Below are 21,944 nucleotides of genomic sequence, written 5' to 3'. Positions count from 1 at the left end.
ATGATGATGATGATGATGATGATGATGATGATGATGATGATGATGATGATGATGACGACTATTTCTCCAGGTTTCTGGCTATTAGATTTATCTCTTTGTGTATATAAATAAATCAGCTGTTGAAATTATGGAAAATCTATTCCAGTGTGATAAGATAAAGATTCTGCTTCTGAGGTGAATATTCTAAACACAATGAAAAAACAAGGGTTAACAATGCATGGATTTCAAGGGGCTCCGTTTAGTTTCCTTTAAGTTTTATTTATTTTTATGTTTTTGTTTTTTTAATTTTTTCCTTAATTTCTGTATTCTGGCCACACCCAGGAGAATCTTCTGCTTTTGATTTCTCCCTTTATGGTTACATGGTAAATTTTCTTTCTCATTCTTCAGAGATGGAAACATTTTTAAAAACTCTGTACAATTATTATTTTTACACTGCTCATCCTGTTGCTTGTTATTTATTGCAGAATCTGAGGCCAGACTAAAAGGGTGATGGTTACTCGGTATCTTCAGGGTCCTTGAACAGCTCCTTAAAGAAAATGGGGTGCCCCTGGGCTGCAGATGGTTCCAAGTTACAAGAGGTGTTTATGAACATGTAGTTCAGTTAGCAGTTACTTGGACTGGTTAATGCCCTCAACATGAAGTGAAGCGAAGGCTAGTAATTAGAAGAGGGGGGAAAAGACAGTGTAGCTACAAACCCAGCACTGTTTCCAGTTGAAAACATACTGGGTTTCTGAGTCCAGAGCTATTGATCTACTGTATGATTTTCATCCAGTATATAATCCACTTTAGCTACTTTTAGATTGTAAGCCTGCGGGCAGGGAACTGTCTGGTTAAAAAATAATAAAGGTAAGCCGCTCTGAGAGCCATTAGGGCTGAAGGGCGGGATATAAATACCTAAATAAATAAATAAATAAAATACTGTTGCATCAGTTTAATGAGGGTATGCTTAAGGAGGATCCAGTGTGACTTTGCTCTAAAAGAATATATATACATTTATACCTCAGTTAAGAAGTAGATGCATTCCCAAGCATTGCTTCTTTAACAGAAAGTTGGGCACTGGAGGCAGAAGTAACATGAAAAGAATAGGGATTGTTTCTGATGCCACATAAAACAAAGAGCAATTCAGTATGTTTCAGGAAACTAACAAAATGAACATATGAAATAAAACAACAAAATCAAAGAAATCTTCATAAGTAAATAAGTAAATGCTATTGCTATTGCTGAGTAAACAAAAACATCTTGAACCTTCTAGAAACTACTGGAGAGCTTCTTCCAAAATGATCCAGGGGTGATTGTTTTCTATCACCAGCCTCCATTTTCCTTACAGTTTCCATTTTCGTGGCCGTACTTATAGATCTGTTCTGTTTTAAAATGTGGACAGTAGCTGATGTAGAGAGCCAGCATGGTATAGTGGTTTGTGTGTTTAACTTGGATTTGAGAACAAGGTTCAGATCCATGCTTGGCATGGAAATCTGCTGAGTGACCTTGGGCAGGTCACACTCTCTCAGCCTCAGAGGAAGGCAAAGGCATACTCTTTTGGAACAAATCTTGCCAAGAAAATTGTATGGTTGGATCATCTTAAAAGTCTTGTGTGTGCACATCTATATATTTACCATATTTGTAACTGGTTGTACTCCAGGTCCTCAGGAAACCATACAAAGGGCTGGATTATTATATCTTTACAACAATCTTGGTAGGTACATTAGACAGAGAGAGAAAAAGAGAGCGAGATTTACACTGAACTACTCTCTTCCTGTCCCCCCCCCCCCCAAATTTTAGTTTTGGCTGTTATGTTATGGTTGTATTGGATTCCCCGCAGAGATCTTTTGTTACCACTATACGTGATGCATGATATCATGAGTTAAAATAAAGAAGATATTTAGAGCATCACAAATGGCAGCAGCCAAAGGATGTAACACTCTTCACAGGGCATCCAAGTTTTGCCACTGTACCTCATAATCCATGTGAAATTAAGTTTGGACTTTTTCTGGCTGGGGGGTGTGTGTCATCACATTTTGGGGCTGTATCATGGGCATGCTCACGAAATAGTTGCCCACTCACAAAATGGCTGCCATAGTGACTGTGGTTACTCTATCAGGTTGCTGTATAGGCTTCCAGATTCTTCACATTATACTTTGCAGCCATCTGCAGCCCTCTTCACTCTTCTTGCTTCCTTCAATTCCATTATAGATGCCCCTCAATTTCTTCTTTACTTCTTCCCACTTCCTGCTACTACCAGCTGCCACTGACCTTTTACTTCTTAAAACTGTAGATAGCAGCAATGAGAAGCAAGCTTTTTTCTTTAAAGCACCTCTAGCAACCCTGCAAAGTTTAAATTTTTAAAATGAAATATATCACAGGTATCTATCCATTCCTCCATCACTTTGTTTATATCCTGCCTTTCCCCAAAAGCTGGGGCTTAAGATGAATGTAAGATGTATACAAGTAAAAATACATATAGATATCAACAAGGTCCTTCGGTTGCTCTTAGGTACAGGAATGCTTTTGGGAACCATGTTGCCTACCTCCCAGCATAGGGAGTGCATTCTCATAGCTGCTATGCATCCATTAGCACAGCATAAACAGGGAGGTCAAATATCTTCCCTTCCATTACTGCATCACTGATAGAAGCTATTTTTTTTTCCTGCAGTACCAGCAGCCAGCTCTTCCATCTGCTCATCCCAGTAGAACAGAGGCTAGTTCTGGAAGCAGTGGAGCAGAAGGTGGCTTTCTTTTTCCCTTGAGATCTGTCCCCAGGGAAAGGGCCATCAAAAAAGGTTGCACTTGCCACCAGCTGCACATTTTTTAAAAAGATTGTAGACCTATCAGGGACTTAGAGTTCCTAGAGGGAAGAAGGATGGGGGAAATTGCTCTCTGGATGCCATGCCCTAGAAGCCTTCAAACACTAGCTGAGAGCTGTTGGCCTTGCTTGTTTGGATAAAATCCTTTTGCAAAGATCATGCTTCAGTTTTTGGTATGGAGGATTTTTTCTGGAGAATCCAGCAACCCAGCTTAATTATCAAATACATTTTAAAAGAAATCTTTATCCTGTCACTTGAAGATGCTTTCCAGTGAACTCTACAAATACAGGGCATCTTATGATAGAAACCCAACTGTGAAGCAGAAAATCCAGCACACACAACACCGCTGGGACGGTGAAAGGCTTGAGCCTGAGCAGGTTCTCATTATAGCACCTAAAGAGCACTTTAAAATCATGACCCACTTAAATTACTTTTCCTTGCTGAAAAATGAAGATGCTTCCCTAGCTGCTTGCCTCTCTTGTATCATGAGGATGTCTTCATAACTGGAAAGATATTTATTGAAAAGAGTACAAATTTATATCTTCAGCAACACAATCCTGTACTTGTCTGCGCATATGTTAATCTGGCTGACTTCAGTTGAATTTAACATTGAGAGAACTGTGTATAGGATTGTAGTGTTTAGTTACCTGGTTTTTTGTTTTAGTACCAATTCTTTTTTTCCAATTCCGTGGTGATAGTACTAGCAAGGAGAAAGGATTACATGTATTTAAAACAACTGTAAAATGTCAGTATGATTTTTATTTAGCAATTTATTTGTTCTTTTGATTAGGTCATTTAATGCTCAAACATTGTTGGAAACTAAATAGGAGTAAGATCTGATCAGTGCCTGGATAGAAGACTACTGGCCCTTAGCTAGAGTCTGATCTTTTTAAAGGAGGTGTGAGCTATAAATAAATCCTTCCATATATCCTTAACAACCATTTGTTCTGTCTCTGTCATTTTCATATAGCTTCCATGTTTAATTAATTTAGCTCTTTTTATTTGGCCCTGCGAAAGTTCTTCAGTTCTTTTAAGCAATGCAAAATTTTATAACACATCACTTGTTTTAAAACTATCAGACATTGAAACAAACTTGTCAGGCAACAACAGCAACAAAACCCCAAAACACTTAGACTGCCCTGTGTTTATTGCAGTTTCCTAAACTGGTCCTGTTTTGTAATATTCCCAGCTAATGCCTCCCTTAAATAAAAAAATATTTTTTATTTCTATCCTGCTTTTTGCCAGGCAATCAAAGCGGTGTACAACAAGTTAAAATACATCCATATATACATAGTGCCCCCCTTAAAACAAGATTAAACAGTATAAGATTAAAAACTACATACAGTACTAAAATCCGAATAATCCAAATAATAGTCATCATGGGCAGAGTTTGATAGATGGGAAGTCCCTTACATCCCTTACAGGTATTTTTCTCTCTCTCTACAAAATAAGCTACTGCTTGCTTCACAATGATAAACATAGCCTGTAGCATTTCTTCAGATAATTTTCCTTTTACACTTAAACAAAGTAATGTCTGTGAGGCAGACATGCAGGGTCAAGAAACAATAGCAATATAACCTGTTCAGGTACTGTATAGGCTTGTGTATAATAATAATAAAAAAAGACAAAAAATTGACCCCAAAATCCTGGGTTGACTTAGAAAATGAGTCAGTGCTGCAGCAGGGCCCCAGTCCAAAGGCAGTGACAAGAGGCAGAGGCCAGAAGCCCCTCTTGGCTTGGTGGGCCAAGGAAGCAGCACTCCCACCCCATTAATTATTCCTCCCTTGGCCAAACCAGAGCCCTCCCTCCTTCCTTTTCCTCTTTTGAGAACTGAATAGCATTCAGCAGCAATGTAGGGGAGCCTGAAGAATGTGCTGCACCCAGCATTTGGGGGGCTTGATGTGGAGCACACCAGAGCAGAGGTGGTGGCCATTTTTAACAGAGACTTACTGTATAAGCATCTCTGCAAAGAGACTGCGGTGGTCATTTTTAATAGGGGCTTACTGTGCAAGCTTTGTTGTGAGGTTTATCATTCTCTCTGCAGAGGGGTATATACAGTAAGCCCCTATTAAAAATGGCTGCTCGGCTCAACTCAAGCATGCACCACATTCTTTGGGCTCCCCCATGTTGCTGCTGAATGCTACCCAGGCTGAAAAAGAAAGTGGGGAAGGATGGAGGGCTGTCTTTCTTTTTAGGGTTTGGGCAAGGGGGGGTAATGGGGTCGGACAGCTGCTTTCACACCAAGAAGGGCTTCTCAACTCTGCCTCTTGTCTTCTCATTGGATCCTTAATAGAGGCAGATTGTTTTCCTTGCTCTTTCCCCACTCCTCACCCCCAGGCTACATTCTCATTCCATATTCTCATTCTTTTTCCTCACTTATATTCCTTTCCCTATCAGAATTTGTGTAGATGAAGGCATTTTAAGATCACTAATGATTTTTACATGCACACCACTGAAATGCCTTAAAAACAGATCCTCTCCTAATCTTTAGCTCTTCCTGAGCATGTTCCTTCTATGCATTTTTAAATGTAGAGGAAAAGCTTTGTTTGTTACATGCCCCTAAGTTTTATCCTTGAGTTTTATCCATGAGTCATAGCAAAATCCATAATTTTGGTTTCAGAACTTGCCTTCAATTTATACATGAGGTCGACTTATACATGAGTACATATGGCATTCCCTTTTAGGTTAAATCAGTACAGGACACAGAGGGAATCTGAAGGGTAGAGCATCCAGTACTTGTGGAGAACTACAATGGAGTTGGGCCAAGGCTATGTGTTCCCCACCTTGTGTGGTTGATTTAACCCTAAAAGAACACACCTGAGTAATGCTCTCATGTGTGGCAGATCCTGTTCTTTCATATCTTCTATATAATACTCACTAGAATAACATACCCTCTGTGGTAAAGGTGTTATAAACAATCTTTCAAATACAGTTGCCCCTTAGTTTTCACGGGCTTGGGATCCAAGTCCATTGCTTATGTGTGAGCATCAAACGGAGGAGGACAAAATGGAATGTGTGTCACCATTTAAGCCAATATTGAATATTGGCAGTTTTCATTTTTGCGCGCAAAGGGGGGGGGTCCAGAACAGATCTGCCGCGAAAATGGAGGGGTGACTGTATTTTTTAAATTTTTGCTATTACCTCCAACATACTTATCCATTGCTTAAAATATATGTATTAGTAACACCCAGAAGCCTTGATGGTATGTTAAGAGGACAGTTTTATCAGTCTTGAATTGGTGAGTCATACAAACCAATCTGAGGTGAGTCACATCAGCAGGAACTAATTAAGTCCAAAAAAGTATCATTTCCAAGCTCAGCACCAGCACTATTTTATTGTTAAGGTTTTTTTAAACTGAAAAAAGTTATGGAAGGATGAAAGAGGAAAAAAGATGGATGAAGGTGGGCAAATACTATTCAAAACAACTTGGAGCCCTGTGTGGCAAGTTTATATAAACAGTGGATCCTGAATCTGAAATATAGTCAGCCTTCTATATCTACAGATTTTTTATCCATGGATTCAAGCATCCATGGCTTGAAAACATCTTTAAAAATATATAATTTCCTAAAAGCAAACCTTGATTTTGCCATTTTATATAAGGAACATGATTTTAATACTATGCCATTGTATTTAACGGGACTTGAGCATCCAAGGATTTTGCTGCCCATAGGGGGTTCTGGAACCAAACCCCAGCTGATACCAAGGGCCCACTGTGATGGCATAGTGCAGTGTTCAAACCTAGTGTTGCTTTTGATATGCACCAGTAGTAATATTCAGGGGCTCCTATACATAATACAACAGAATATTTATTTTTAATGTGGGTAATGTTACATAGGTACTGTATATGAAAACCAATGAAAGACGAAGTCAAAATGATTTCCTCTGAGCTGCTACAGAGGACTTGTATTTCTGACCTAGTGATGAAGTGTTGAGATTTTTGATACCACACCCCCTTTCTTATTGTAGCTTGTTCAAAACACCTACCTATGTGTATCCTTGCCAACTGTTCAGAGTGTTGTAAAAATATGCATTTTAGTAGTCCTGAATGGCAAGATTTGCTGTCTAAGTGTTAACAAATTGTATTCCATCAGGCTAGGAACTAACTTTTCAAAATTTGTTTCGAGTAACTACTCCTTTTTGGTCTGGCCTCAGTTGCTTTATGTTTTATTATTATTTTAATCTGATTATTTCTTCTTCTTCTTCTTTTTTTTTTAAAAACAAATTCTCTTCATGAAACATGCATGAACCAAAAATGTGACTCTAGGAAGAGTATTGCTAAGTTGTGCTGATGTCAATTTCATACTGTGATATTTTTTTTCTCTATTTATCTAGATATCAGTATTTCAATATATAACGATGTGCATGTTTTCCCCCCTTCTCCCGCTGCATGCAGGGATTCGGGTTCGTAACTTTCGAGAATAGTGCTGATGCAGACAGGGCCAGGGAGAAATTACACGGCACCGTGGTAGAGGGCCGTAAAATCGAGGTGCATGTCTTCAGTAATTCAATTTCTTCTTTATATTTATTCCTTTTGTTTCTTTTTTTGTGTCTTGCCTCACTTATTTCACATTTGGATTCTTGTCTTGTGTGTGTATGTGTGCGTGTGTGTGTTTGTATCTCTGTGTTTTTTCACTCCCTACCCTTTGCACTGAGGTGTATAAAAATAGTACCCCGCCACCCAAATATATATCTTGTTTTCTTATTTTAGGTATTTTTCTTTTTTTCCTTTTTCCCCTTTTTTCTTTAAGTTGGTTTCCAACCCACTCCAAATTTTTCCCCTTCTGCTATCTTGATTTTTCTTTGCTTCAGTTTATGAGGCTCCGAATTTCTCTTGCCACGCCTGATCAAAACTAACTAAAAGAGCACTGTCCATCTGGTAACTTGGTGTCTAACAACAAAGAAGGGGGCCAGCCAGTATCTGCCTTTTCCTCAGAGGCCAGTTTTCCTCCATATGAGTGTGAAATTATATTAATTATGGGAAGAAATCAGGAAGAAATTTATTAGAATGTATTTCTTGATACAATTGTAATAAAAAATGTACAGTCAAAATTAGCTCTATCAATGAACATAAAGTTTGATACTAGTATGTTGTTGATGTTACCTATGGGGAGGTGGGGGTAACTGCTTAGGGATTAATTCTTTGCTCCCTCATATTGAAGGCTAACTGGCCCCTTTTTCTGCTCCCATCCTTTCTTTAAAAAAAGTACTAAATATAAGGGGGAAAAAACTTAAAAGCCGCCGTTTTGAGTAAGATGTCTGCATATTTTGCTTTTTTGTTTTGTTTTTTGTTTTGTTTTTGTTGTTTTATTTCCCTTTTCAATGGTTTAGTGTTTAGGGCCCTTCACTTGACTCACTCTTTCCATGGTAACTATACACAATGCTGGCGATGGTACGAGATGGCGGTAAGTGAAACCAAAAGTGCTAGAGGAGAAGCTTATTTCTTTTCTTTTTTTAATGCAAAACAAAATTAAGAAAGAAAAAAAATCCATCTGCCATTTCACATTAACACTACAAAATGTGATTTGACTTGTTGTTCCCCCGTTTTCCTTTTTCCTTTCACACCCCACTTTTATTTTCAATGCTGTTGAGTAATGCCGCCTGGACTTTGGATGTACACACCGTTTTGTGTAGTCTGAGCTGTTTGATTACTGATTTCCTGGTGATTTCCCTTGCACATCTTACTCAGAGTTACTGAACTCCAGTTTGGCTGGTTTTATTAATGCACCCATACCTTTCCACTCTCTCTTCTCCTCCTTCCTTTCTCACTTGCTCTTCCTCTCTCCAGACCTGTGATTGTTCTTTCTTTCTCCCTTGCCATTTTTTTTCTTCACTTAGTTAAATGCAGCTGTTGGTCTCTCTTTGCTGACTGGTGGTTTCTGATTGGTTTTGGCCATTTTTCCTTTAAGTGCTTGTGTTGCACTCTGCTGTAGCAGCTGATTTCAGGCACTCGCTCCATCTCAATGATTGTCTGTGAGACTTCTCCTCCCCCCCACACCTATTAATTGACTGTTGTTGTTGTTTTTCTTTTTTATATGTGTTATAACAGCATGCTCTCAGTCTCATCTGTTGTTGTTTCCCATTCTTTCTTTTTTAAATGTGCAATGTTTCTATTGTTTGGGGGCCAAAATTAGAGTAATGAGATTCCAGGCTCCCTTTTCCCCTGCTCAAGCTCTGTTTTTTTTAAAAAATTAAACAGCAAAGGGCATCTAAACGTTTCCCTTTGTTTACTTGGAAGTCACTGATCCTAGTGCAGCCTTCACCCTCTGCACAAGAGCTCTGAGGCTGTGCCTGACACAGGGCTGCAGTAATTTGGCTCTGCCCACCCCTCCCATGTTTTACTAGCATCATCTCTGCTATAACACTTGCTGCAGTGCTTTGAATGCTTCAGGCTATAAAGAGCTCAGTAATGAGGGTGGAGGGCACTAGGAAATAAGGAGACACCTTCTAAATTTCTTAATGGTGTGCATTTATATTCTTCTTGAAAGTCAGCAGTTGGAGATGAATCTGTTGGTCATTCCTGGTATTTTGCTTAGAAATCAAGAGCAGAGGGAAATAGTCCAAGGCATCTGGGATCTAAACTGCCCTGCCTGAATAGCAATCTTTGCTGAAATATTAGTAGGCTACTGCAGTTCAGTGAAAAGCTTCTAACAGATAAGACAAGGTTTATTTCTTCACAATTTCATATCGGCAAGCTGAAGAAAATACCAAGAAGGGAGTTTCTTCCCGTTAGATCAGAAGAGCATCAAATATCTGGTTCAGGGATGCCTGTGAAAATCTACTCTTTTTGGCCTTTTCCTTAATGCATAATTAAAATTCCAGAATCAGAATTTTTAAACAGTTTAAATATCTAATTTAATGAAAGTTCATAAAAATAAATTTAAATGTGTTCAATTTTTGGAAAAAAAATCAAGAGCTTTCCGCCATTTTTGCTAAAGTCCTATGCTTCCTTCCCTCTCCCTTTCCCCCTTTTTACTTTTAGGTTAATAATGCTACTGCACGAGTGATGACTAATAAGAAGATGGTCACACCATATGCAAATGGTAAGAGGAAATCCTGATGCCTATAATTAACAAGAGAGGTATGGGGGAAAGAACTAATAAGCATGAGGTTGGGTTCTTTCTTCTTGGATTTCAGCAGAATGGAAAGCTTGGTGAAAAAACTTTTCAAAACGTGTGCACTTTGTCTGTATCCATTGAAATGTCTGATCATTTTTCAGAGGGTAAATGATACCCTATAGTTCCTACACATTATTACAGAAAGGAAACTTATTTCAGATGTTAAACATGATTAATAACACTCAGTAATAACTTTGAAAGTATTTTTGCTATTTATTGTTAAATTAGTGAAAAAACATAGACTTTTTCACCACCATTGATCAATATTGATTCCACATTAACCAGTCTCCATGCATAGGTATGCATCCAATCATGTTTATTGGCTAGCTGCTTGTCCAGCAATGTTCTTCACCAAACTTCTAAGCAAGTTTTATAATCTGGAGATGTTTAAAAATTGGCCATGATTTAATACAGGAAAGAATCTGAAGGAGAAATGGATATGTAAAACTTTATACATTTGTGGCTCTGTATCTCTAGCTTTGAATCACAATTTTTTTCTTCACCAACCCCCCTCCCCTTAACATTTCCCCATAGATTTTAGAAAAAAATAATAGAATTCCTGGGCTGCAAGGGAGAAATACAGTTTTTCGAAGGCTTTCATGGCCAGCATCCATAGTTTTTTGTGTTTTTTTTCGGGCTATGTGACCATGTTCTAGAAAAGTTTTTTCCTGAAGACATCCAACAAATTTTTCCAGAAGTCATCACAGCCCTGTTCAAACATTGCCTCACCACAAGCTATTTCCAGTGGGACAATGGATTCTAGAACAGAGAGATGGAGTAGCAATGGAAAGTCCTCTAAGCCCTGTGACAGCAAACCTTTACATGGAACACTTTGAAAAGCAAGCCCTGGAAACAGCACTGAAAAAGCCCACAACTTGGTTCCGATACATGGATGACACTTTCACCATCTGGAGCCATGGAAAAGAAGACCTGGCGGTATTCCTGAACCATCTGAACAACATCCACCCCAACATCCAGTTCACTATGGAAAAAGAAAAGGAAGGAACACTGCCATTTTTGGATGTCCTATTCATCTGCAAACCGAACCTATGTTTGAGTCACACAATATACCGAAAACCCACACATACAGACAGATACCTGCACAAGAACTCGAACCATCACCCAGGACAAAAAAGCACAATCAAAACACTGGTAGACTGAGCAAAACGTATCTACGAACCCCACTTCTTGGAAGATGAACTGAAGCATCTGGACCGGGCTCTACAGGCCAATGGTTATTCCATCTCAGACATCAGAAGGGCTGCCAGGCCCAGGAAAACCCAGAGAAGTGAAGACAAGCAGCCACCCAAAGGGAAGGTATTTTTACCATACATCAAAGGAATCACAGACAGAATAGGCAAAGTGGTAAGGAAGCACAACCTTCAAATGGTTTAAAAACCGACGAAGAAAATCCAGCAAATGCTGCGCTCAGCCAAGGACCAGAGAGACCCTCTCACAGCCGCAGGAGTTTACCGCATACCATGCAGCTGTGGACAAGTCTACATAGGGACCACCAAACGCAGTGTGCAAACAAGAATCAAGGAACACGAGAGACACTGCAGACTGGGCCAGCCAGAAAAATCAGCAGTAGCAGAACATGCCACAAACCATCCTGGGCATAAAATACTGTTTGAAAACACCAAAGTTCTGGACCATGCCAACAACTATCAGGTCAGGATGCACAGGGAAGCCATTGAAATCCACAAACACCTGGACAATTTCAACAGAAAAGAGGAATCCCTTAAAGTAAACAAGGTTTGGTTACCAATCCCGAAAGACAGCAAGACAAAGACTCAACAAATACAAATGAGAAATCTCCCAGCAGACAATGAGCACTATCAAGCAGACATCAATCCTCTTTTGCAGACCCTCCTCCTTGAGGCCTGCCATTAGCGACAAAAACATTATACATGCAAATTCACTCCTGCCTTTCCAGGTCACACATTATATATACCCAAGTCCTTTCCAGGCAAGCATTCTCTGAAGATGCCAGCCACAGATGCTGGCAAAACGTCAGGAAGAAACTTTTCTGGAACATGGCCACATAGCCCAAAACACACACAAAAAACAATACAGTTTTTATTGCCATAGTAGGATTTACAATACCACCACCACCACCACGTTTATTGTGCTAGCCAAAGGCCATGACAAAAAGCTTAAAATATACAAAATATTTAAGATTTTTTAAAAATACAAAAGGCAGCTCACAATTTAATACAGTGCTCCCTCGGGTTACGAAATTAATTCGTTCTGCCGCCGCTTTCGTAACCCGAAAAGCCTTCGCAAGCCGAAAACCCATAGGCGCTAATGGGGAAAAGCCGCGATTTCGTGTGAAATAGCGCCGAAAAGCACCAAAATTTTTTTCGTAACCCGAAAAAACCTTCGTAACCCGGAACAGTTATTTCCTATGGGATTTTTTCGTATCCCGGAAATTTCGTAACGTGGGTATTTCGTATCCCAGGGTACCACTGTATTCAGTAACCAAAATTATTGCCAAGCTAGTATAAAATGTAAAATCCTTTCAAGTTATAGGTAAATTTCTAAGTTGATAACTTAGAGTCTCTATGGTAATTTGTAGCAATTTTATCTAACTCTCTCTTTCTAATCTTTTTTGCAGCCAGGGCAAAAAGGGCCACTTTATGTGTTACATAGTCATTGGTATCACTTAAATAAAGTGAACAGATTCTACAGAGTGTTCCCACTTCCATTTGTCAGCAAAGGTGTTAGAAATTCTGTGGTTGCTATACAGGGGGCAAATGAGCATGTAATGCACAATGTCCTCTATCTGACATTGGTTGCAAATACATAGTCAGTTTTCAACCAGTATTTTATTATGGCATCCATCCAAAACTGCAGTTGGCAGTACTTGAAATAGCAGTTCAGTGAAGGCAATTTGGCTTGAGTTTTATCAAATATTTTATCTTTATTTCAGTGTTTTGAAAAAGGAGAACCATGAAGAAAATTTTGAGATCCTAATTGATTGTAGATCCCTTCATGAATTTATCCAAAATAGCCAGTCTCTTAATTGCTTCTTATTCATGCCCATGGTTCAGCAAGGCAGAGTTCAACTTGAGGAAGTAGTAACTATATAGACAATTTTGTGAATCTTTTTTCCCAATATTGATTGTTACTCATTTTCATGTAACACAATGCTGGAAGACGGTCAGATATAAAGTAGCAATTTGTTTAAAGTATCTTGGTACAATCTGCTTTTTGTTTTAACTGATGGCCAACCAGATTCAGTATGCAAAAGAGCTAGCTGGAAGAGAATAATGTTGTGGAGAATATTTGTTCTATAAAGTTTGCAGGTGTTGATATCTAAGCCCTAGATTTCCACAACATGAAGTATCTGTGTAACCACTTTACTCCTGATTTTTTAGGACACGTTGAATCAACTGACCACCCTGACTAATAAAATTTCATCAGTGCTCCTATTGTTTTTTAGCATTCTGCTTCACTGCCTCCCTATGGCATTTCCAAGCTGAAAACAATGCCAGGTATCTGAATAGGTGGGCTTGTTCTATGGCATGTTGATCTAAAATTCATTTGTGCCTTGGACAATTTCTATCAAAAAAACATTACCCTGGTCTTTAAATAATTTATTAACAGGTGTTCCTGTTGACAATAGGCACAGAATGCATGCAGTATATTTTTGAGACCCAAGTGAGAGAGGGAGATGAGCACTAAATCATCAGCATACATCATGATGAAAATATTTTTATTCCTGATGACTGGAGAAGAAGAATCTACTTGAACTAATCAAGACACAAAATCATTCACATCAGTGTTAAAGAATTGGAGCCAGTAGTCATCCCTATTTCACTCCTTGCATTGTTGCAAAAGAGAACAATTTAAACCAACTCTAACCCACATTTCTGTGTGGCTGTATAGTTTCTGTATCAGTCTTAAAGTCTATAATCAATTTCAGAACTCTGTAGTTTTTCTCATAATCTATTTCTGTTGATAGAATCAAAAGCAGCAGAAGGACTGATGAAAGCAGCATATATGTGTTTCTTATTTTCTGTGGTATATTTCTTTATGATGTGACTTAATGTAAACCACTGATCAATAGTAATAGTTGATCAATAGATCTACAGTCCGTCCTCGCCTTACGCGGGGGATCCGTTCCGGATCCCTCCGCGTAAGGCGAATTCCGCCTATGCTCGAGCCCCATTGGAAACAATGGGGCTCGTGTGTAGCGGCGCGCGCGCGGGGCGCAACAGGCGCATGCACCCATTCAATTGAATGGGATGCTCTGCCCCACGTGTGCCCCGCGGCTTGAGCGCGTATGCTCAAGGCCGCGTATGGCGCTCCTGCGTATGGCGCGGGCACACTGTATTTCCAAATCCATCTTATTGTCAGTGACTGATAGCCACTCAGGGAGATTAGATAAATTTTTATCCATCCCAGCCTCTTTTAAAGGCTTGATTGACTGCAAAAAATATTAGGGAAGTATTTAATCCATGTGGAAACAGTAATTGAGGCTTCCAATGTATACTCTTACTTTTTTAGGCCTTGGGTACCAAGTTCCCATAATTTATCTTCCTTCCATTCTGTTACTGTAAGGTCCACGTCCTGCCACTGAGATTTTATGTGTTCAACTTTGTTAACTGCAAGCAGACATTTTACATTTCAGCCTACATTTAGGATATCGCTGACAGCATTTATTTTGTGGTGGTTTTAATTGAAATAGCAGATCACTGTTGTTGAATATATAATAGGGACTAAAATTTACACCACACATCAGGATCCTGAAATGTCCATTCTTCTTCGTGGTCTCTGCGAAGCATACAAATGGGTTATTCTGTGCCTGCGCAGCATTTCCGGGTCCTACTGGAATCACTAGGGAAGACTTTGGGGCGGTAGCTCCACCCACCCTCTATATAGGCAGGATGTCTTCCCGCCCTTTCTCAGTTCCAAAAGTTCCGCTGCATGAGCAGTTTAGGAACCTTGCTTAGAATCCCTCCTTCCTTAGCTTTCGCTTTTGTTTCCCACGTTTGCTCTGACTTTCTGGACTCTGACTACTCTTTGGATTGTGATTTGGACTTGGTTTTGGACTCTGATTAACAGTAACACTTGGACTTCTTGACAATTCTCTCTCTTCATCCCTTGGCTTTGGTCCAAAGATGTCTGCGCACTTTTTTCAAAGGTGCATTGAATGTGGGACAAACATCCCGGCACTTGACAGACACTCCTTGTGCCTCCTCTGCCACGTCCCTGCTTCCTGCCCTCACTGCATGACCTTCACTCTGCAGGCCAGGAAGAATAGGGAGATGCGCCTGAGATCCATGCTCTAAGGCTGCAGCCGCCAAGGGCAAGCTCCCATCTCTGGCCTCAGGGGTCCCTGCCAAGACTATTGCTGCCAAGGGCACTACCCCTTTGTCTCCTCTGAGGGTCCCTGCCAAGGCTACTGCTGCCGAGGGCAAACCCTCTCCGGAGGTTTCTGGGTCACCAGACAAACGGAGGTCTTCGGACCAGGATGTGGCTGGCCACCCATCCTCACTCACCAAAGAGGAAAAAGTCCTCAGACTCCTAACTGAAGAAAAGGAAGCACAAATATCGGGACAAGTCCAAGGACTCATCCCATCACTCCGGGAAGAAGTCCCATCTCTGTCTGGACTCCGACTGCCAGTCCCGTACCAACACGCCCACCCAGCCCACTGACACTGAACTGGGCTCGGTATCGTGCGCCCAACCAGCGCATCAACCTCAGTTGTCTCCTCGTCCCGACTTTCGGGCCCAACCAAACACCTTTCTGCATTTCTTGCCTGAACCCTACCAACTCTCGGAGGGTGAAGAGGAACCTTCTCCGTTCACCCAGGTGGTGTCATGGCCAGCCAAGAGCAGGACTCGGAGGATGAGGAGGAGGATGGGTCTACTCCAGAGCAAGGGGTAATTGAGGCTGCACCTGGTGTTACTTCTGCTCTGCCAGAGCCCAGCCCTGATCTTCCAGCCCCAGAGGAGGAGGTTCAGCCAAGTCCTAGTGCTGATGGGATTCCTCTGGTGGTACAGCAGCCTAGTGGTGACTCTGGGGAGGAACCAGGCCTGGAGGTTCCCTCCCTTAGGTAATGCAGGGCTGACAGTGCTGGCAGATGCAGGTCCAGGAGGATTGCTGAGAGACAATTGGCAAACAAGCCTCAGCTGGTATCGAGGAGGGAATCTCCTCCTTAACCACCTGTGAGATGCTAACTCAGTGCTAGAGTTTATTTCATGATCCTTTGGTGTGATTGCTGCCTGCAGTGGCTCCCTGTATCTTGACTCCTTGTTGCCTTGAGTCTTGACTTCGGAACGAACTGGACTATTGCTGCCTTCTGGCTGACCTGACCATGGACTGGACTGACTATCGTGACCTCTGTTATCCTGACTTCGGCTTTGGCTTTCGGCTTGCTTTTCTCTCTCACTCCTTGCAAGGTTTGTGGACTATTTCCAGTTGCATAGTTAATTGCCTTGCTGAGCCTTCCTTATCGGCGTGTGCCTGTGTGTGCTGGCCACAGTCCAGGACAGGTGGTGATACCAGACCAACTCTCCCTGACTTTCGAGGTCATTTGTTTCAAGGACGAACAGTACTAGGATACATCCTCTGTGCTTGCTGAAGCTCCCAGACGGGATGTTGTTTTTGATCAAGCCACAGGCACTTATTTTTTGCCTCTTGATCCTTCTGAGGTCTGCATAGGCCATTTTGTTTCAACCTTCCAGCCTGTTGAACCGCTCTTTTCTCCTCCAAGGTCATCGTTTGCATCCATTCCACTTCGGTCTCACCTCTCCTTGGCTTCTCGAGTGGAACCAGTCCAACCCATACAGTTGGCTTCAGCTGTCTCCCTGCAAGTACGCCCCTTGTTGCCGGTGCCGGTAACCACTCAGGCCCTCTCGGCTTGCACCAGGACCAGGGCAGCTTCTGCTGAATCCGCAGACCATTCCGTCTCTGACTATGCTCAGGCTCAACAGTTGCAGGCTCTCTCCTCTCTCAAGGCCCCCTCTCCTTCAGATGACATTTTTTCTTATTCGGAACAAATAATCCAGATGGGCAAAGCCCTGAACATTGTAGTCCTCCATGTAGACTCTCAAGCTCTTGGCCCCACTGATGAGAGGGTTCCGGACAAGGTCCCAACTCCAACCTACTTTGCATTCCAGGATTGCAAAGAGTTCTTGGCCCACTTTGTCCATGGCCCAACCTTCCACCAAGAAACTTGACAGTCTCTACCGTATCACACCCTCGGAGGAGATTTGGCTTTTTGAGCACCCTCACCCAAATTTGGCAATTGTGGAAGCCTCACAGGTTCGCTCGGCCCCAAAGACAGCTTTGACCCCTAATGACAAAGAGGGTCATAAGCTCAACACCATGGCATGGAAATCTTACGCCTCCGCAGTCCTGGACCTCAAAATCCAGAACTATTCAGCATGTATGGCTGCCTACCAACAGCAGCTTTGGGAGAAAGCTCTTCCTTTGTATGAAGATCTCCCTGAGGTCTTGAGGTTAAGTTTCAGAATTCATATTCCAGTCCTCCATAATATTAGTTGCTTGACTACAGAGTTTATAGGTGATTTTACTGCTTTTGGCTTATCCTTATCTTGATGATCCTTCAGTCTAGCACTCTTCTCCTTTTCTTGGATAGAAAAACTTGTCTATGGGGCTACAATCAAACTACCAAGTTCTACCGATCTAACAGCGCTTCATAAATAAAGGTTAATAATAATAATAATAATAATAATAATAATAATAATAATAACAACTTTCAGGCCAGAAACTTCCTTTTGCAGCACACCCATGCTATGACATGCCCATTCTGTTTGCTCAGCTAAAAACCATTGATCTTGCAAAAGCCCATACAATGAGGAGGTTTGTCCATTTACTATTTATTTATATGAAGAGAACTGCCTTTGCTTAGATTTGCTTCAGCCAAACCTGGCTGAATGGGCCAATTTGTAGCACTTTCACTGGAAAATTGTAGAGATGGATTTCCTGCCTGAACTTCATCTATTATCTCAGCTATTACACAAACAATCTTTATGGGGCCAGGACTGTGCATTGGAGATAGATACATGTTTTCTTGATCCAACAACAGCTAACTTATTTCAGATTCCCATCATTTGCTAAATCATAATACCAGGTGATTAAAAAAGAATGGTGCAAAATTAAATATCTTGATATTATTTATTAATTTAGGAGAAAGATGGTGTGTTAAATAAATAAATATTAAAATACTAAAATTGCCAAAGTACTAAATTCACACTACAGTAAATTTTAAAACGTCATAAACTTCATAAATAAAATGAGTTCAAAACTCTTATTTTATCAGCTATTGCGTTTGGTTTAAGGTATGTTGTGTATGTCCAGTCTCTGATTAATGATTATTCCCGATCAAATGATTTCTCTAATCGGCAGCTTTTTATGCAGGTAGACTCCTTCAGATTGAATTAATCTTGGAAGCTGTTAATCTCCACTGTACCCCAGCTTCATAAAGTTCAGGATTATTAGCCCAAGTTCACATCCAAGTCTTAGTCCAAACTCAGAGAATTTTAACAAATTGTTCATTATGATAAGATAGCTGATTTGTTCTTTTCACAGTGAAGATTTTAAAATAAATAAAGATTGCTTCAGCTTCCAGCCTCACGAATGTAATTCCTCCAAATGTTGAGGCAGGCTAACTTGCTGGATTAACTTTGCCATACTCCCTTTTCTCTTTGGTATTAGGTAAGAAAGTGTTATTCAAGTTCACATTTTCTCAGTGAGAAAAGTTAAATTATCAGTTGGTTGGAAACATTCCTGTTGAGTTATATGGCTCACAAGGTTGGAAGAAAGCAGTTAATGAGGGAGCGAAACAAACATATATCTGGCTGTTCCATCATCTTCAAGCCCAGTCCCCATTTCCCAGAATTTCTTACTATTGGCTATTCAAGCTACTGATGCCAGGAACTCATTTACAATATCTAATCGTATAGGAAGAATTCTGTCTTCTGTCTCCCAGTTTGTATTGAACTGGCTTTTCCTATAATGCCACCCAGGATAATGTCATTCAACATGTCTATGATAGACAAAAACTCATTGCCAAGTATTGTACCTGAATTATATTTACTTACGGCAGTATACGTATAGTGTAGTTCAGTCTCCAAAAGTGAGGTTGCACCCCTAAAGTTGAAGGAAGTATTTGGAAAAAGAGGGAATTAGTATGTAGAAATTTAAAATCTAAAACACACAACAGTATAGAAATGCATAGATGAAAATGCTGTTTACTCATTTGGGCTGAAGAATTGTATCTTTTAAACCAAAGAGCATCTTGCCCAAATTAATAAACTGCTTCGTTCACTTGGATATGTGGCAGGGAGTGATTGTGTTTTGCAAATAACATTCAAAGTTGTGGGTAAATTAAGATTTGAATTGTATGTTATTTTCCCATATTCTTGTACTGATCCCTTGGCTCTGTTATGATAGCACAGGGGCAATGTTCCAGCACTGTATGGTGTAGTTTAAAGAATCACCTCAACATATTAATTAGTGATGCTGAAAGATTATAGTGATGAAGAGAGAGGGCTTTGCTTCCCATAAGGTCTGCTAGACAATTTTGAGCTTATTTCCGTCTGTCCTCTGCCCCCATAGTAAGGTATTGGCAGCTACTCACTCATATAAAGTATGTAATTTGGGAGAAAAGCTTTCCTACACCCCTTAGCAGTGGTTCTTTACAGTGTAGAGAATCTGTGAAAAACAGTTGGTTGTACTAGTAAAAAAACAAAAAACAAACAAACATTGCTTGTATTTGTGAATGGAGAAGAGGACAGATGGCACCAGGTTTATGCATGCATAGATTGAGCTTGAAGAGTATTCCCTGCAATTACTTTTCCTTTCCCAGGAAGGCTGCCTTTCTTCACATCTGTAAGTTAAAATCCTACAGAAATTCTGGCTTGTTGTGGACAGAATACTGGCATAAGAGTGTGAGCTGCAAAGACCTTTTGACCATAGTTCATTCAGCATGATGCTGAAACTGTGCAAGTAGGGTTTAGCACCCTGGCTTGTCTCTTCCTTGACAAACCAAAGAAATAACTTTTAAAGAAAATATGAGGGAAAGAAAAGCCAGCATCCTTTATGTTGCTGGGTTTGAATATTATACTAAACAAACCATGGATTGTAGATCCATAGTTGCGCTTCCACAAAAACCCAGAGTTCTAAAGAATTCTTCTTGTAATGCAGAGACATGGTCCTTTGGAACCACAAGGAGCCCTGTGTCCATTCTGCACTAAGAAAAAAATAAATCAACATTATCTGCATAATGTCTTGTGGTTTACAGTATGTTAAGATTGCTAAAAGGAGTTGCCTTATATCAAATTAGAGCCTTTGTCCATCTCGCTGAGTACTGTCTACTTAGATTGTCAGTGACTATCTGAAATCTTGTGTCTCTCCCCCGTCTTCTTATTTGTAAAGATTTCTGAATTGGCAATACCATGGTTGAGTCATGTACATTATGTCCTTTGTCTCCTTCCCACAAAGACAACCTTGCACTTGTCAGGTCATTGGTTCTTCTAGCCCAGTACATCCATTCTGAATAGCAGCTCTTCAAGGTCTTTGACCAAAAACTTGCTTGGCATTGTTAACTAGCAGAAACACAGGAGAGTAAATCTGGAACATTTATGTGCTTTAACACTGAATGATGGTCCTTGAAGTATAGCAAAAAAGGACTACATGAAGTACTGAAATGTTTACCTCCTAGCCTCTGGTAATCAACAGACACCATGTAATCTAGCATATTGGCTAAAGCCAGCCAAATCCCCAGAGTTTTTTTTCTTTCATTTTTGTATGCACAGTACAGAATGCACATAGCTCTAACCCAGAGGTTTATATTCATTTTATGAGGACATTCCTATTATCAAGCAGTTAACCTATTCCTATTGAAGCTTGACTTCTGTAATGCTTATTAATGACTTTTATGTTTCCTACGGACAAATATTTAAAAATACTACTGCAGATACATTTTTTCAGACAGCTCAAAAATATAGGAGAAATTATTGAAGATGAAGAAAACAATGAATAATAATTAAAGTTCTGGTTGTGCACTACCATATATTTCTAACATGGCAATTATCATGATTATTTTTCAGTAAGTTTTGAGGAAGCTGGTCTGAGAGATAAGGTTGAGGTTGTTTGGGGTCACTCCTTTAAATCTGAGCTGTGCATAGTTTTTGTGCAAATCTCACTTTTTTTTTTTTTAAGAGGAACTGTCATGAAGTAACATATCATTAATTAGCAGAAGGAGTTACAATGCACATTTCAAAAACCTGGACAGTCCAAAGATAATCAATTTCAGCAGTGGCACAAGGTTCTTAGTGTAGATGCCCAGATTTTGAATGGTAGCCTTGATGCATCTGTGTGAAATGCCTGAGGTCCCATATTTGCTTATATGTTTTATTTGAGGCATTTCTGTAATATGAGAGCCAGGGTGATATATTGATTTGAGTATTTGGTCTAGGACTCCCTAGAGTCCAGAGTTTGAATCCCTGCTCACCTACAGAAGCCTACTGGATGACCTTGGTCAAGGCACACTCTCTCATCCTTAGAGGAAGGTAATACCAAACTTCTCCTGAAGAACACTTTTCAAGAAAATCCTAGCATAGGGTCACCATAAGTCAGAGTCTTCTTTAGGGCACATAACAACAAACATAAAAAACAAAACAATATTAAAACTATAAGAATAGCTTTCAAAGCTAAGTTCATAGATGTACCTCAACCACCTTCCTGAACGCAGAAAGCGTGTGGACCATTTGCAACTCCAGAAAAAGTTGACCTAGCATTTTGGAGCAACACAAGGTCTAGGTACATTTGGAAGTGGACACTTACAAGTGTACCTGGTTTTCATACCACCAGCTGAAACTTCTTGTCACCTTTCAAGAGTAAGATGCCTTTAATTTTAGTTTCAGGCAGAAAGGTGTGGTATAAATCTAGGTGAAGATAAGGATTGTGAGGATGATGATACAGTGGCAGTTGTGGCAGTGAGGATGATGTTTACTACCACACTAACAATGGGTGACCTCTTCTAATCAG

General features: G+C 40.3%; 1 protein-coding gene across 16 annotated transcripts in view; it reads left to right on the top strand.

Annotated features, from left to right (window-relative positions):
* RBFOX2 (RNA binding fox-1 homolog 2) overlaps window positions 1–21,944 on the top strand; it is a 257,860-nt gene that overhangs the window by 204,530 nt on the left and 31,386 nt on the right. For 13 of the 16 annotated variants that reach the window (XR_006104173.1, XR_006104172.1, XM_042469488.1 and 10 more), the window contains 2 exons: window positions 7,195–7,287; window positions 9,781–9,841. Coding sequence is in view for 14 of the 16 variants with exons in the window: in XM_042469488.1 (XP_042325422.1) it covers window positions 7,195–7,287; window positions 9,781–9,841 (154 nt within the window). In the remaining 2 variants the exon portion in view is untranslated. The remainder of the gene's footprint in view (window positions 1–7,194; window positions 7,288–9,780; window positions 9,842–21,944) is intronic. The other 3 variants (XM_042469493.1, XM_042469489.1, XM_042469491.1) reach the window with 1 other exon arrangement.

Source organism: Sceloporus undulatus, chromosome 5, assembly GCF_019175285.1.
Source record: "Sceloporus undulatus isolate JIND9_A2432 ecotype Alabama chromosome 5, SceUnd_v1.1, whole genome shotgun sequence".
NCBI lineage: Eukaryota > Metazoa > Chordata > Lepidosauria > Squamata > Phrynosomatidae > Sceloporus > Sceloporus undulatus.
The sequence above is the reverse complement of the archived record's forward strand: the minus strand, read 5'-3'. Positions and strand labels throughout refer to the sequence as shown.